Source organism: Nilaparvata lugens, chromosome 8 (assembly GCF_014356525.2).
Source record: "Nilaparvata lugens isolate BPH chromosome 8, ASM1435652v1, whole genome shotgun sequence".
Lineage (NCBI taxonomy): Eukaryota > Metazoa > Arthropoda > Insecta > Hemiptera > Delphacidae > Nilaparvata > Nilaparvata lugens.
This window is the reverse complement of record NC_052511.1, coordinates 1948035-1960781: the sequence shown is the minus strand read 5'-3', so window position 1 is coordinate 1960781 and position 12747 is coordinate 1948035. Positions and strand designations below refer to the sequence as shown.

The 12747-nt window shown below is 39.0% G+C and overlaps 1 protein-coding gene across 1 annotated transcript in view; it reads right to left on the bottom strand.

The window, feature by feature from the left end:
- LOC111059685 (protein Gawky) overlaps positions 1-12747 on the bottom strand; it is a 36845-nt gene that overhangs the window by 9271 nt on the left and 14827 nt on the right. The window contains exons 11-19 of the mRNA XM_039435047.1: positions 12195-12417; positions 10938-11294; positions 9459-9563; positions 8935-9114; positions 7483-7668; positions 5641-5807; positions 3752-4013; positions 2212-2387; positions 238-535 (exon numbers count right to left, since the gene is read on the bottom strand). Of these exons, the coding sequence (XP_039290981.1) occupies positions 238-535; positions 2212-2387; positions 3752-4013; positions 5641-5807; positions 7483-7668; positions 8935-9114; positions 9459-9563; positions 10938-11294; positions 12195-12417 (1954 nt within the window). The remainder of the gene's footprint in view (positions 1-237; positions 536-2211; positions 2388-3751; positions 4014-5640; positions 5808-7482; positions 7669-8934; positions 9115-9458; positions 9564-10937; positions 11295-12194; positions 12418-12747) is intronic.

The following is a 12747-nucleotide window of genomic DNA, read 5'->3' as shown; positions in this document are numbered from 1 at the left end:
AAGAGAATTTCTAGAGAAATAAAAGATATAGACAAAAGTGAAAGCAAGTAACTGTTTAGATTTATTGTATAATTCATCTCATTTTAGTAGGGTTTCTAAGGAAATTATCAAATCTAATAGACTATCAAACTTATCGATTTAATTATCAATTAGATTTAACAAGCGTCCTCGAAACCTGGCCTTTAAGAAATCTATTTTAAATTTACTTTCAATAGAGAACAAGTTGCAGAAAAATACCTGCGGCGTGAGATTCTTAAGCAGAAGCCAGAGAGCATGCGCAGGTGGCGGTTGGCCCCAAGTGGTGTGTTGAGGGGGACCCCATCGTCCGCTGAGCGAGCCCCAACCGTTGGAGGGCGCTGCAGTCGGAGGCAGTGTCTTGCTCAGGCCCGGGGGCGGTCCACCTCCACCGCCTCCCTGTCTACTCTTCCACATGTCGGCGCCGCCTCCGTGAGGGTCTCCGCCGCCCCAGCCAACTCCCTGACTGCTGGTCTTCATGCCTACACCGCCTCCGGACATACTCATCTTCGACAATGGACTGCAAAACCAAACAATACACCTTAGTATCCGATGCAGAGCAAAATTGACTTCATATCAAAATTGATTGCATTAGAAGAACATTCATAATGTTGCCCACATGGGCTTTTATGCTTGTGCACGGGGTAATAGAGTGCGAGGGTGATTCGATGAGATGAATTTTTGACAATTCCTATACTCTAATAAATTAGTCTCGGGGAAGCTTTAAAAATGAACATACATGATCATGTCAATGCCTATATTGTAAATGCTACTATACATTGGATTGTAGCTATAGCCAAGTGAAAATCAATGTAAAATCAGTGGCTGTGGCCGTCGCTAAGTAATTCCACCTTAATAGTTTAAAAAAAACAATCTATAAAAGCTGAGTATCTCGACCTGTCTCATAAGTTGTCTTAGGCTGAACTCACAGTTACGCCACAGAATATACAGAATGGAAACTTCAATCGCCTATCTAACCAATGCTCTTTACATGACGCCAATACTAAACGTCACGTGACCTTGGGAAGTTCCAATCCTGGTCTTCTGATTGGCTCGTAGCAGTGAACCAGATCAATTGATCCGGATCATTAGAGTGATCCAAACCTACCATCAATACTATTACAAGGCGGCGCTTCCTAACAAGATGGCGGATTTTAGCGTCAGGGTACTAGCCAAGTTTCCGTACTGTATGTATACTGTGGTTACGCGACTCAGGTCATGAAGAGACTGCGACTCTAGTCTCTCCTCGACGCAGCATGTGTGTTTTCAAATGCTGACACTCAGACCAGTCGATTCTAGCATAGAGAAACAATAGCATAAGTAGATATCCCATGGTATAGGGCGTTTATGTCGCAACTTTCACTGTTATCTCAAGCCGATAGTTCATGTAATTCTTCCCGTGAAGCTGTGTGACACTGGTAGTCTCGCATATTGTGCCGTTCATACACTCTCACCCCAACAAAACAGTAAAATTCGACAATAATCAACAGTAATCGGCTTGAGATAACAGTAAAAGTTGCGACATAAACGCCCTATACCATGGGATATCTACTTATGCTATTGTTTCTCTATGATTCTAGTCTCCGCGACCTTACGACTGTGAGACTGAGTCGAGCGTCGACTCCACATGTTGTTCGAGCCTCGACTTGAGTTGCGTAGTACCGTGCATTTTTAATGAAAGTGAGGTTATGGTTTATGAAAGTGATGTTTTATCATTTTAGATAAGACAATAATACGAATTAGATAATATATTCATAATAATTATTATAAAATTGTTACATGCTAAGTAGTGACGAATTAGATTTTATATTTTTAATAAGTATGGTTAGAAAATGGAGAGTAGCATGGGACTGAAGTAGTGACAATGAGCAAGAAAGTCGTAAGGTCGAGAGACTGGAGTCGTACGATTTGAGTCGAGGTAGTCTGAGTTGAGCCTTAGGATAAGCAAACATAGTGAAGAGATAGAGGTAGTGAAGAGTTCGAAGCGGAGTAAAGGTAACACAAATACATTCAGTGTTATGGAAGAGGTTTACGTCTACCACGACCTCTTCACCATGCAGACGCCACATAACATGAAATGTATTTCTGTAACAAGAGGTAACTGTTTCCCACTTCAACCGCTTTCCTCTGTCATGAAAATCAGGTTACATAATCAATTCACTAATTCCTTGAATAAATAATGAATGTATCACCAACCTGTTGAAGGAGGACTGCGAGGTAGGCTGGAAACTCCACGTGGAGGAGGAGAGAGAGAGCGATGGAATAGGTGGCATGTCAGCGGTCATTGGCCCCGGGGGTGGCGACACCTTGCCGCCTCCACCGCCTCCGCGGCCAAACATGTCGTCCGCCACCGAGGTCACCACTGAATTACCCTGTAAAAACAAATACATTTAGCCAATGTCCCTGAAAATAACCTTATCGAAACTCCGTGAAATTAATCTCCAACATCGCATCAACAATTCAAAAAGCAGAGGCAGCAACCGATAGATCACAATACTGATATCTTAAAGAAATATTGTAATTATGAAGAGTACAAAAGCTCTTCACTATTTTAAGGTTCTCTTCACACATAGCTACACTAAGGCCCGGTTTCCGAGCTCGGGATTCAGCTAAGTTCTAGACTTCAAACAGCTGGAGTCAGAAAATTGGCTTTCCGAAACGGGACGTAGTCGTAGTCAAAGTCTAGATTTAAATTAAATTCGAAAAAACTAGAAAATTGAACACAAAATAAAATAAAGAGGAAAAAGTGTAAAGTTTAAGCTATTTTAAATCATTTAGGAAAGTTTCATTGTGTCAAGAAAAAACGTTTTCCTACAGATACCTTGAAAAGTGACCATTTCTGCACTGATTGCAGGCCGCAAAGAATCACTTTTCCGCACTAGTGCGCAAAGTGAGTACTTTGCGTACTCCAGATTTGCAGCATGACAACGCAAAATAGTTAGTACGTTAATGGAGCACCAGTGCAGCAAAATCAAAATTAAGTTGGTAACTGCACTCATAGTGAGGCCCACGTTATAATGAATGGCAGTGGAGAACAGCGTTGCCTTGTCATTATGTGCCTTGATTATAGTCATTTCAATGCTTACATTAGATAAACCCCCTTCAAGCAGTCACATAAATTTTCAATTGAATTACTAATCATTATAATTCAATTATTATTGTTCAATTTTAAAAAAATTAAGGTTTTTATTAATAATAAAATTATACAGAAAAACATTTGATGGATTTCAGAGAATTTTACCCATAATTACCCACCTTTCATATTCAATGGTAACTGTAGGAAAAATTTAATGTGAAATACGTGCGCAAAGTTCGATTGCTGCACTCAAGAAACCATTCCGCCCTCGCCTACGGCTCGGGCGTAAACGTTTCTTTCAGTGCAGCAAACTGTCACTTTGCGCACTAGTTGCACAAATAACTATTTCCAATTATAATAATGAGAAAATACAGTAAGATTTATTTTGCTTCATCTATTTACTGTGACTACGCCCTTTTTTGGAAAGTCAATTTTCTTACTCCAGCTGTTCAAAGTCTAGAACTTACCTAAAACCCGAGCACGGAAACCGGGCCTGAACTACGCTGAAATACGTCATATCTCCCAATGTATTAAAGTCACGAATGTGAACGGGACAGATTCTTAGCTTGGATTCAACATTGGGAGACAGGACGTATTTGAGCGTAGCGTAGCTAAGTGTGAAGAGAACCTTATGATCAACTGAAATGTTGATGCACTGACCTTGGGCGTGAGCACAGCACTAGCCTGCTGCAGCGATCCGGGTGTGATGGTGGGATCGTCTTCAATGGACTTCATCTGGTTGCCCTTCCACGGCTTGCCCGGCTCAAATTCGGGCACCAGGTCGGTGAAGGAGGCGGCCGCTGATTGGCTGCTGCCCACCCCCGTCACCGCCCCAGGCCAGTCCTTGTCGCCGCCCCCGTCGTGGTGGTTACTACTGCTGTCCGGCCACCCGGTGTCACTGCTACGGCCTACCGACCATGTACTGCAAACACAACAAATAAAAATCGTTCAACATCGGTTTCGTATGGACTTTTTTGGACTATAATAGTTTTGTATGGACTTTATGTTTGGACTTTTTAACATCAAAAATAACTTTCGAAGTGACAAGTGAAAATTTAAAGTGAAAAGTATTGTGCTCACAATAACCTTAGTGTCCGGTTCCCATTAGGGAACTTTGGACTACGGACTACGGCAAGGTGCAACTACCCTTGAGTCTCCCCACCATTAAAAGCCATACACTAATAATAATAATATAGTTCAAAAGCACTCAAAATTAAAATACTCATCTAGTATAAAATTTCTAGGTGTTCATTTAGATCCAAAACTCACTTGGGAGCCTTATGTCAAATATGTAAGCACTAAGCTGTGTAGAGTGATCAATCTGCTGAGAAGCCTTGCTAATACAGTACCAAAAATATATTCAAGGACAGCATACTTTTCTTTCTTTCACAGTCTCATGTCTTATGGTATTCTTCTATGGGGAAATTCAGCGCACATTAACGATATTCTCATGCTACAAAAAAGTCTTGCAAATAATCACGGAATCACCTTATTTAGAACACTGTAGGCCTTTATTCATAAATAATAAAATTCTGACAGTAATAAATCAGTACATATATTCTGTTTTGTTATTCACTAAGGAGAATCTGCATCGTTATCAATTAAGAAATACTGTTCACTCTGTTAATACCAGAAACAAATAGACAGATCTATTCAATACCAAAGATTGTCTAAATCTTCAAACAGTTTTGAAGCAGTTGGGCAAAAGGTGTATAATAAGTTACCGCTACACCTCCAACAAACACTGCGAACACCCCTAAAACTGTTCAAATTGAAGGTGCACGATTGGCTGGCAAACAATCCTTTTTATAAATTAAGTGAATTTTACGAGAAAGAAAGAAGAAGAAAGAAAGAAATATTTAGTGCCAAAATCATTAAACAAACTTTACAAATGTGAAAAATATAAAAATTTTCATATACAATACATTACAAAAACTTAAAATTACAATATTTTCCATTTAAAAATCTATTATAATATCATTGGCGTTACCAGCAAAACTAAGTAGTTTGAGCGATGGCAACGAGTAATCAGTCGGCTATAATTCAGAGCAGAATCAGCATACATTAATAATTCTTATTATTAGCACGTATGAACTAGCTGCTTAATTTTGCAATATTGTCTTTGTCATTTGTAATATTTGGAAATGTAATCTAAATAGCAACATGTAATAGTAACAATGTGTCTCTTGATGTGTGACTGTCTATTTCATGTTCTATTTGTGTGACTTTGTCTTGTGCTTTTTTGGCTGGCTGACTATAAAATTGTATTCATTTATTTATTATTAATCAACAAAAACGTCCCGTTTGCACTGAAGCCTGTTAAATTTTAATCATGAGAAACTGGCTATGAACGTGATCTGACAAGCCAATCTCCTACGTCAGTCACTACTGCTTTTGCTACTAATTTTATAAATCATCATGCCGCGTCTACATGTTGGCCCAATGAAGGCCAATGTGGACCAGCGTGTGGATGGTTGTTCTGGCCACATTGCAGAGACTGGGCCAGCATGTGGATGCGGCATTGAATGAATGCAATTCGGTTGACTCACGTGTCAGGCTGACTGAGCAGCGGATTGAGTGCGTTAGGCGACGAATTTCCGCCGGCCGCTCCCGACTTGGCCACCGATCCGGGCGCGCGGCTAAAGTCGTCGTCCTTGTCGCTCGGCAGCGATGGCAACTTCCACTGCGACAGGCGCGACTGCTGTGACTGCGACTCCTAACGCACAGCAACACGCAAAGTCAGCATTCATTTCAACAACTCAAGATCATTGGATTCACTTTTATAATAAAATTAAAATGACCCAGCTTTAAAATTGACATGACAAGGTCTTATACCCCTTTAATAGGAGGTCACTAGATGCTTTAAATATCAAATATACAGAGAGCCAAGCAAATGTATACACCTAACGCACAGCAAAACGCAAAATCAGCATTCATTTCAACAACTCAAACAAGATCATTGGATTCACTTTTATAATAAAATTAAAATGACCCAGCTTTAAAATTGACATGACAAGGTCTTATACCCCTTTAATAGGAGGTCACTAGATGCTTTAAATATCAAATATACAGAGAGAGCCAAGCAAATGTATACACCAATTGACTGTGGACTTGAAGGGAACAAAACACGTACAGCGATGAATGTTGGGGCCAGACTATATTAAGCGTTTTTTCAGACGCATACCAGATCAGCCAATCGGAGAGCACCATGCCGTGCCGACTCTAAAACCGCCTGAAAAACCAAGGTCTATAAATACAGGTCATGACACTCGTGTCCCTTATGGAGCGGCCATTATGTGGGGTCTTTATGACGGTACATTTGAAATATTCCAATCTGCTCATAACAAAATCATGCATTATGCTTTTTAAAAACGATATTGTGGTTCAGATAATATGTAAATTCAGGTTCTCCATTTTTAATAATGAAATTTAAATAATAAATGGTTCAATAATCCATTTTTTTAATATTAAAAATTGTTCTTATTCTTGTAACTTGTAACTATGATTCATAAGGCATTGAGACAAAAGGCAAACCTCAAAAAGAGTTTGAAGTTTCCAATCTAAAAATCAACAATTCAGTTCCTAGTTGGAATCAAAATATTATTATTCTGTGGGAAGAATTCATTTTACAATATTCAAAGCCAAGCAATAATCCTTGGACAATATAATAAAATAACACATAATGTTGTTCAATCTATAATAATAACAACTGATAAATTTGAAAATATTGGTGAACTAGAACCCAATAAAATGGCGATTTTGCAATGCATCACGGGATTGTGTCATGACCTGTATTTATAGACCTTGGAAAAACTGATCAATATGCTCTGGTGTTTGCTCTGTATCGTAGATGGATGTTTTGTCGAAGGGAAGTGTGGCATGAGTAGCCCGCGCATGCAAACTGTAAGGCCGTTTCAGACCGTTGCAAACTTCAAGGGCCAAGCAGCTTGAGTCGTTTTTCAAGGCAGGAAGCTCTCCGATTGGTTGATTATCAGCTGATTCCCGAACGCCAACCCAATTAGGAGAGCTTTCTGCCCTGCCGACTCATCTGAAAAAACGCTATTTGTGGCTTGAGTGACACTTAGAAGGATTTAGATATCTATGATATGAATATTATCGAGGATAAATATATCTACATAGTATCACTGATACTTGTCACGACATAAATATAACTACGACTACTCTTTATCACGAATCGCTGTGTGTCCTGAACCTATCAAAAATCGTTTATTTATCCTTAATAATAATAACAACAAAATATAAAAACTTAGAAATTACATTAGAATAATAGTACACAGTATAAAATTGAATAATACAATAAAAAATATCAGAATTATGAAGTTCTGGACTTTGTTTAATGCTTGCAATTTTATTGAATTGATTGTTGATACCTTGAGTGCTATATCGGCAAAGTTTGACTGGAGTGCGGCCAGGGGGTCGTGTGGATTGCCCTTGCCTGCGCCGCCAAAAAAGTCGTTCTGCGACAACTGTTGTTGTTGCTGCTGTTGTTGATGAGCCTGTTGTTGCGGATTCTGCTGTAGTTTCACGTAGATCGCCTGCTGGGCTGAGATCTGGTTCTGTAAAACGCAACAACGCAAAGCACGACATTAGTAGTCTAGTCTGGCAAATTCACAACCAAAATAGCGCGCATTTCTTACTGCAACTTTTCCCTATCAATGCTACATAGAAAATAACGTTAGATCAAATCAAATTAAATATTTATGTTTCCAAAACCATAATTACAATTACAATGTTATAAATAAAAGTAAAATACAATATAAAATGAAAAATGAAGTAGTATAGAATATAAATATAGATAACAATGAGATTACTACAAATTAAACTAGTCAATCCTTTACTTTATGGCCCACATTTTAAGACACTGTTTAAACCCAATGGATTCAAGTGTCGGCCACCAGTTGATCTATAGTGAGGCACTGAAACTTTAGTGAGGCCCACGTTAAGGCTGTGCAAAGGCTAAAAATAAACTTTTTACTTGTGATATTTTTCCAAGTTTTTGATTTGTATATCATCAAGCTATCAAAATGAAAAAGTTTTCTCAGGAAAACAATTTCTTTCTGATAATTACTTTTTGAGATATGAGCGCCTAAAGTTTAAATTTTTGGGACAGAACATTTCAAATTCGGTAAGAGATAAATCCATGAGATTTAGAGGATAGATTCTCTATGGTATTGTTGATCTAGTGAAACAAAAATTTTCTGAAAATATCAATTTTTAAGATAGTTATTCAATTTACTAAAAATAACCAAAAATAACTTTTAGTTGAGTTATTTTTGGTAAATAGAATAACTTCTCCAAAAATTGATATTTTCAGAAAATTTTTGTTTTACTAGATCAACAATACCATGATGATCCATCCTCTCAATCTCATGGATTTTATATCTTACCGAATTTGAAATGTTCTGTCACAAAAATTCAATCTTCAGTCGCTCATATCTCAAAAAGTAGTGATCGGGAAATAATGTTTTCCTGAGAAAACTTTTTCATTTTGATAGCTTGATGGTAGACAAATCGAAAAACTTAGAAAAATATCACGAGTAGAAAGTTTATTTTTAGCCTTTGCACAGCCTTAAAATGAAAGTATTTGATTAACACTGGTACAAGGATAGCAAACTTTGCAGAATATTCAATCTCAATTAAGAAACATTATCAAATTATCATTGAAAAGTATTTTTTCATGACAAATAAAATATAATTTATCATTTTAAACAAGAATAAACGTTTCATTAGATAATCATCGCACAGAAATGTGGACATCATCCGCATAAACTTGAAGAGTTTCACACATTTGTAGTACTTTTCTGTTCAAGTGCATTGCATACCTGCAGGTTGGTAATCTGTTGTTTGGTCTTAGTGATTTGCACAGACATGCCAAGTGAGTTGCTGTTCTTGGCCATGGGGTTTTGTTGCAGGGCATGTTGCAACTGGTGTAGCAACTTGATTTGCTGCAACAACTGGTTCAGAAGCAGCAGTGTTTGAGGCGCCAGAGGTTGGTTCAGGATCTGAAACATCACAGGCCACGTTATAACCACATTTGTTGGCAACTCTACTTTCAATTATTACTATTTTAAACCTTAAATTTCAATTACTAGCCTCATCAGATTATGAGTAAATCGTTAATATAGAAAATGACTAAGTTTGAAGGATACAGCGGATAGGCCTAGCCTATTTCTTCCGAAAAAAAGTATTCAGGAAAAATCAAAGTACCCTTTCATTTATTTCTATTCTCACACATGTATCGAACTGTAATCTTCAAGTGTTAATTAATGAACAAAATAGAGAAGGGTATAGAAGAGAGTTATTCTAAAAGTTTTCATGTATGATGAAAAGGAAAAAGATAAATTACCTGATGATTGAGATATCCGGCGGTGACAGCCAGCTGTATCTGTTGGACTAGCATACGCAGTTGTTGGTTGGAGGCTGGCTGCTGATTGCTTGGCCTCAACTGTGACTGCAACAACAAACATACAAATTTAAACAACAATTTATCAACACAAAACTCTAGTTTCGATACTGATATCTTGACGCCGATAATTTTCTACTATTCAAGTAAATACCACTCATGTCTTCCATGTTACTTGTGTCTTAGAAACAATTTCATCGAAATGCTACAGTTACATTAACAATAAAAGATATACAAATTCAAAAAATTAGGCCAAAAAAATATTGTGGGAATAGGTATAATTACTTGATCACACTGATTATTACTTGTCCACACTGTCGCCAAGCTAGTGAGGTTGGCCACGCATGCCATCCACACTGCAATACGACCATTTGTGGATGCTCGGCTGGCCACTCGCCTTCGCTCGACAAAAATCGGAGCGATGGCCAACAAAGGCGAGCCCTGGCAAACCAGGAGCCATCCACACTCTCACGCTCGTTGTCATTTGCTCGCATTGGGCGATAGTGTGGATGCGGCATAAAAATAGCAATGTCACTAACCAGTGATGAAATTATTGTTAGGAAGAAATCTATTTACAAAAAATGGAAATCGGTAATGGGTACTCTGACTTTGAAAATGTACTGCACAGTAATCTAAAATAGTATTGATAATGCTCAAAGGTACAAATAAAAGTATTTCTTTGAATTTTGCATTGCATGACCTGCTGTAAATTCTTCTTTTAATTCGAAGATATCACAACATAAAAGTACTGAATCCCACAATTCTACCCCTAAGGGTAGCAAAATTTTCCTCGAAACCTTTCGTTGCGATAACTGAAAAATGTATGACGAAATGTGTATACACATCATGTTCATCATGCATGTCCTAACCGTTAATGGCCTGCCTAAGGCTAGGCACACACCAGTTAGTCGAGACAAGACAAGACATGATCAGACACGTTCAGTCACAATACTTCACATAGTTGCTTATGAAGACATGTCTAATTGCAATGACTAATCGTGTGTGTTGCGTCAGAAACAGGAATGTGAAGTATTGTGACTGAACATGTCTGATCATGTATTTGTCTTGTCTAAAACACAAGTTAAAAATCTGCTAACAGAGAACCCATTATATAATGTAGAAGAATTCTTCAATTTGCCCGTCGTGTAATAAATACTTATTTTGAGTGATGATTATAAGTTGTGTATGAATTGGCTCAGTTAGTTTTATACGATTTTATTCTTGACGACACCTAATGTACATTGAAATGTATTTATTGGTGGATTAACATAATTCTATTCTATTCTAACTGATGTGCGCCTAGCCTAAGAAATAAGTAATGAAATACTTCTTTCAACCATCTTGTATTGAAACTTATTTCAGAATAGCTTATTATATTCAATTATTAGTGAACTATAACAGAAATTATAATTATCAACTCACAGGCGGCACGAAACCAGGAATCGGCGGATTGAATCCACCGCCTCCACCCTGACCACCCCCGCGCTGCGACGCAGCGGCCGCCGCAAACTGCGGCGGAGGCGGCGGCTGTGCATCAAACGGCGGCGGCGGTCCAACCGGGGGCGGCGAGTGACCTCGGCCTCCGCCGCCTCCACCCCGGCCCCAGTCGCCGCCCCCGCGAGGGCAGTTGGCCGCGTTCAGGTACTCAATGGCGTCCTCTAGACTCATGTTGAAAGTGCGCAGAGCTGTCTCCACTTTGTCCTTTTCGAAGCCCATCTCCGACAGAATGCGAAACTGTTTGCTGGCCCATATAATCTCCTTTGTCAGGGGCTTCAATGGCTGCAACACCAAACAAAATGCATCAATATCAACAAAAGTATAGAGAGATCCACATAATAAGTCATCACCTGATCAACACCGGTTTGCTATCCTTGTCTGTAATTCGACAAAGCACAAAACTCTATTCTTTGTATATATTCTATCAACACATGGGATTCTGTTTATTTACTTTTTTAATGAATGTTCAATTATGAAATGCTTTTGTGCTTCACATGCAATTGTAATGTAGATTTCATTAGTTGAATAGAGCATTATTCATTTCATAACTCAGCACCGTTACCAATTTTCAACTGAAATTGAATATCAACAATTTTGATTGTAAACTTTTTCTATGATTGAATCATTAGAAAATAAATTTTCTGGGCGAATAAAATAATAGACAATATACAGCATAAGAAAATGTCCCATGGTATGAGGCGCGTAAATGTTCCAAATTGCTACACTGTAAGTTGAAGCCGATAGTCCAAGTAGTTACTTCTCGTGAAGCTATGTGATGCTGGTAGTCTCTCATACTGTGCCGTTAATACGTTCTCAACCGGCCAACCCAGTAAGGGCCAGACCACACGAGTCGTTTATTCAGTCGGCAGGAAGCTCTCAGATTGGCTGGACAGGAAGTTCTTTCCATACGCCAACCCAATCAGCCAATCAGAGAGCTATCTCTCTGTCGTGCCGACTGAAAAGACGTCTCGTGTGGCTTGGTCCTAGCAATCGGCAATAGTCGACAATAATAATTAGCTTGAACAAACAGTGAAATTTGTAACAAAACACCCTACAGCCTGGGGTATCTTCTTATGGTATATTTCCTCTTTGATAAACAATAATATACTAAATTAATATTGTTCTTTATTGACAAGAATCACACACCCACTTGTGCCAACAATGCCTCCCTATCTTACTGACCTGCTTAGGTTGATGCGCCCAGCTGGACGGATCCAGGGGCAAGGGGCCGTCGCCGAGAGGGGGCCCCACCATCTGCGCCCCACGAGGCACTCGGGTTGCCCTGCATCTGCTTGGGGCCACCACCCTTCCAGCCACCCACCTCACCTCCTCCGCCCCACTGCCCACCGGGCCCCACCTGCTGCTTGCCGTCGTCCCCAAGGTCCACCACCAACAACTTCGTGTCCTGAAACCACAAATCATACATTCGTAAATTAGTAAAATCTTAGAAAGTTAATCCAACTAAATTCCGGAGAGGAATAACTCAGTGTTCGCCTTTATTCTCTTATTAAGGAGCGTTTACATTAGTCAAGTTTACTTGAATCCAAGTTGGGCGATTTTGAAAACATTATCAATCATTGACGTTCTTCCCAAACATTGATGATTACCAGGTTATTCATTTTTTTACACACTATTCGCCCATTGTAATGGCAGCTTACTGCCACTTTGATCTACTCTTATCTCTCGTCCAGTAACGCAGCGTTATCTGACATATTTCGCTGGAGAAATCAAATTT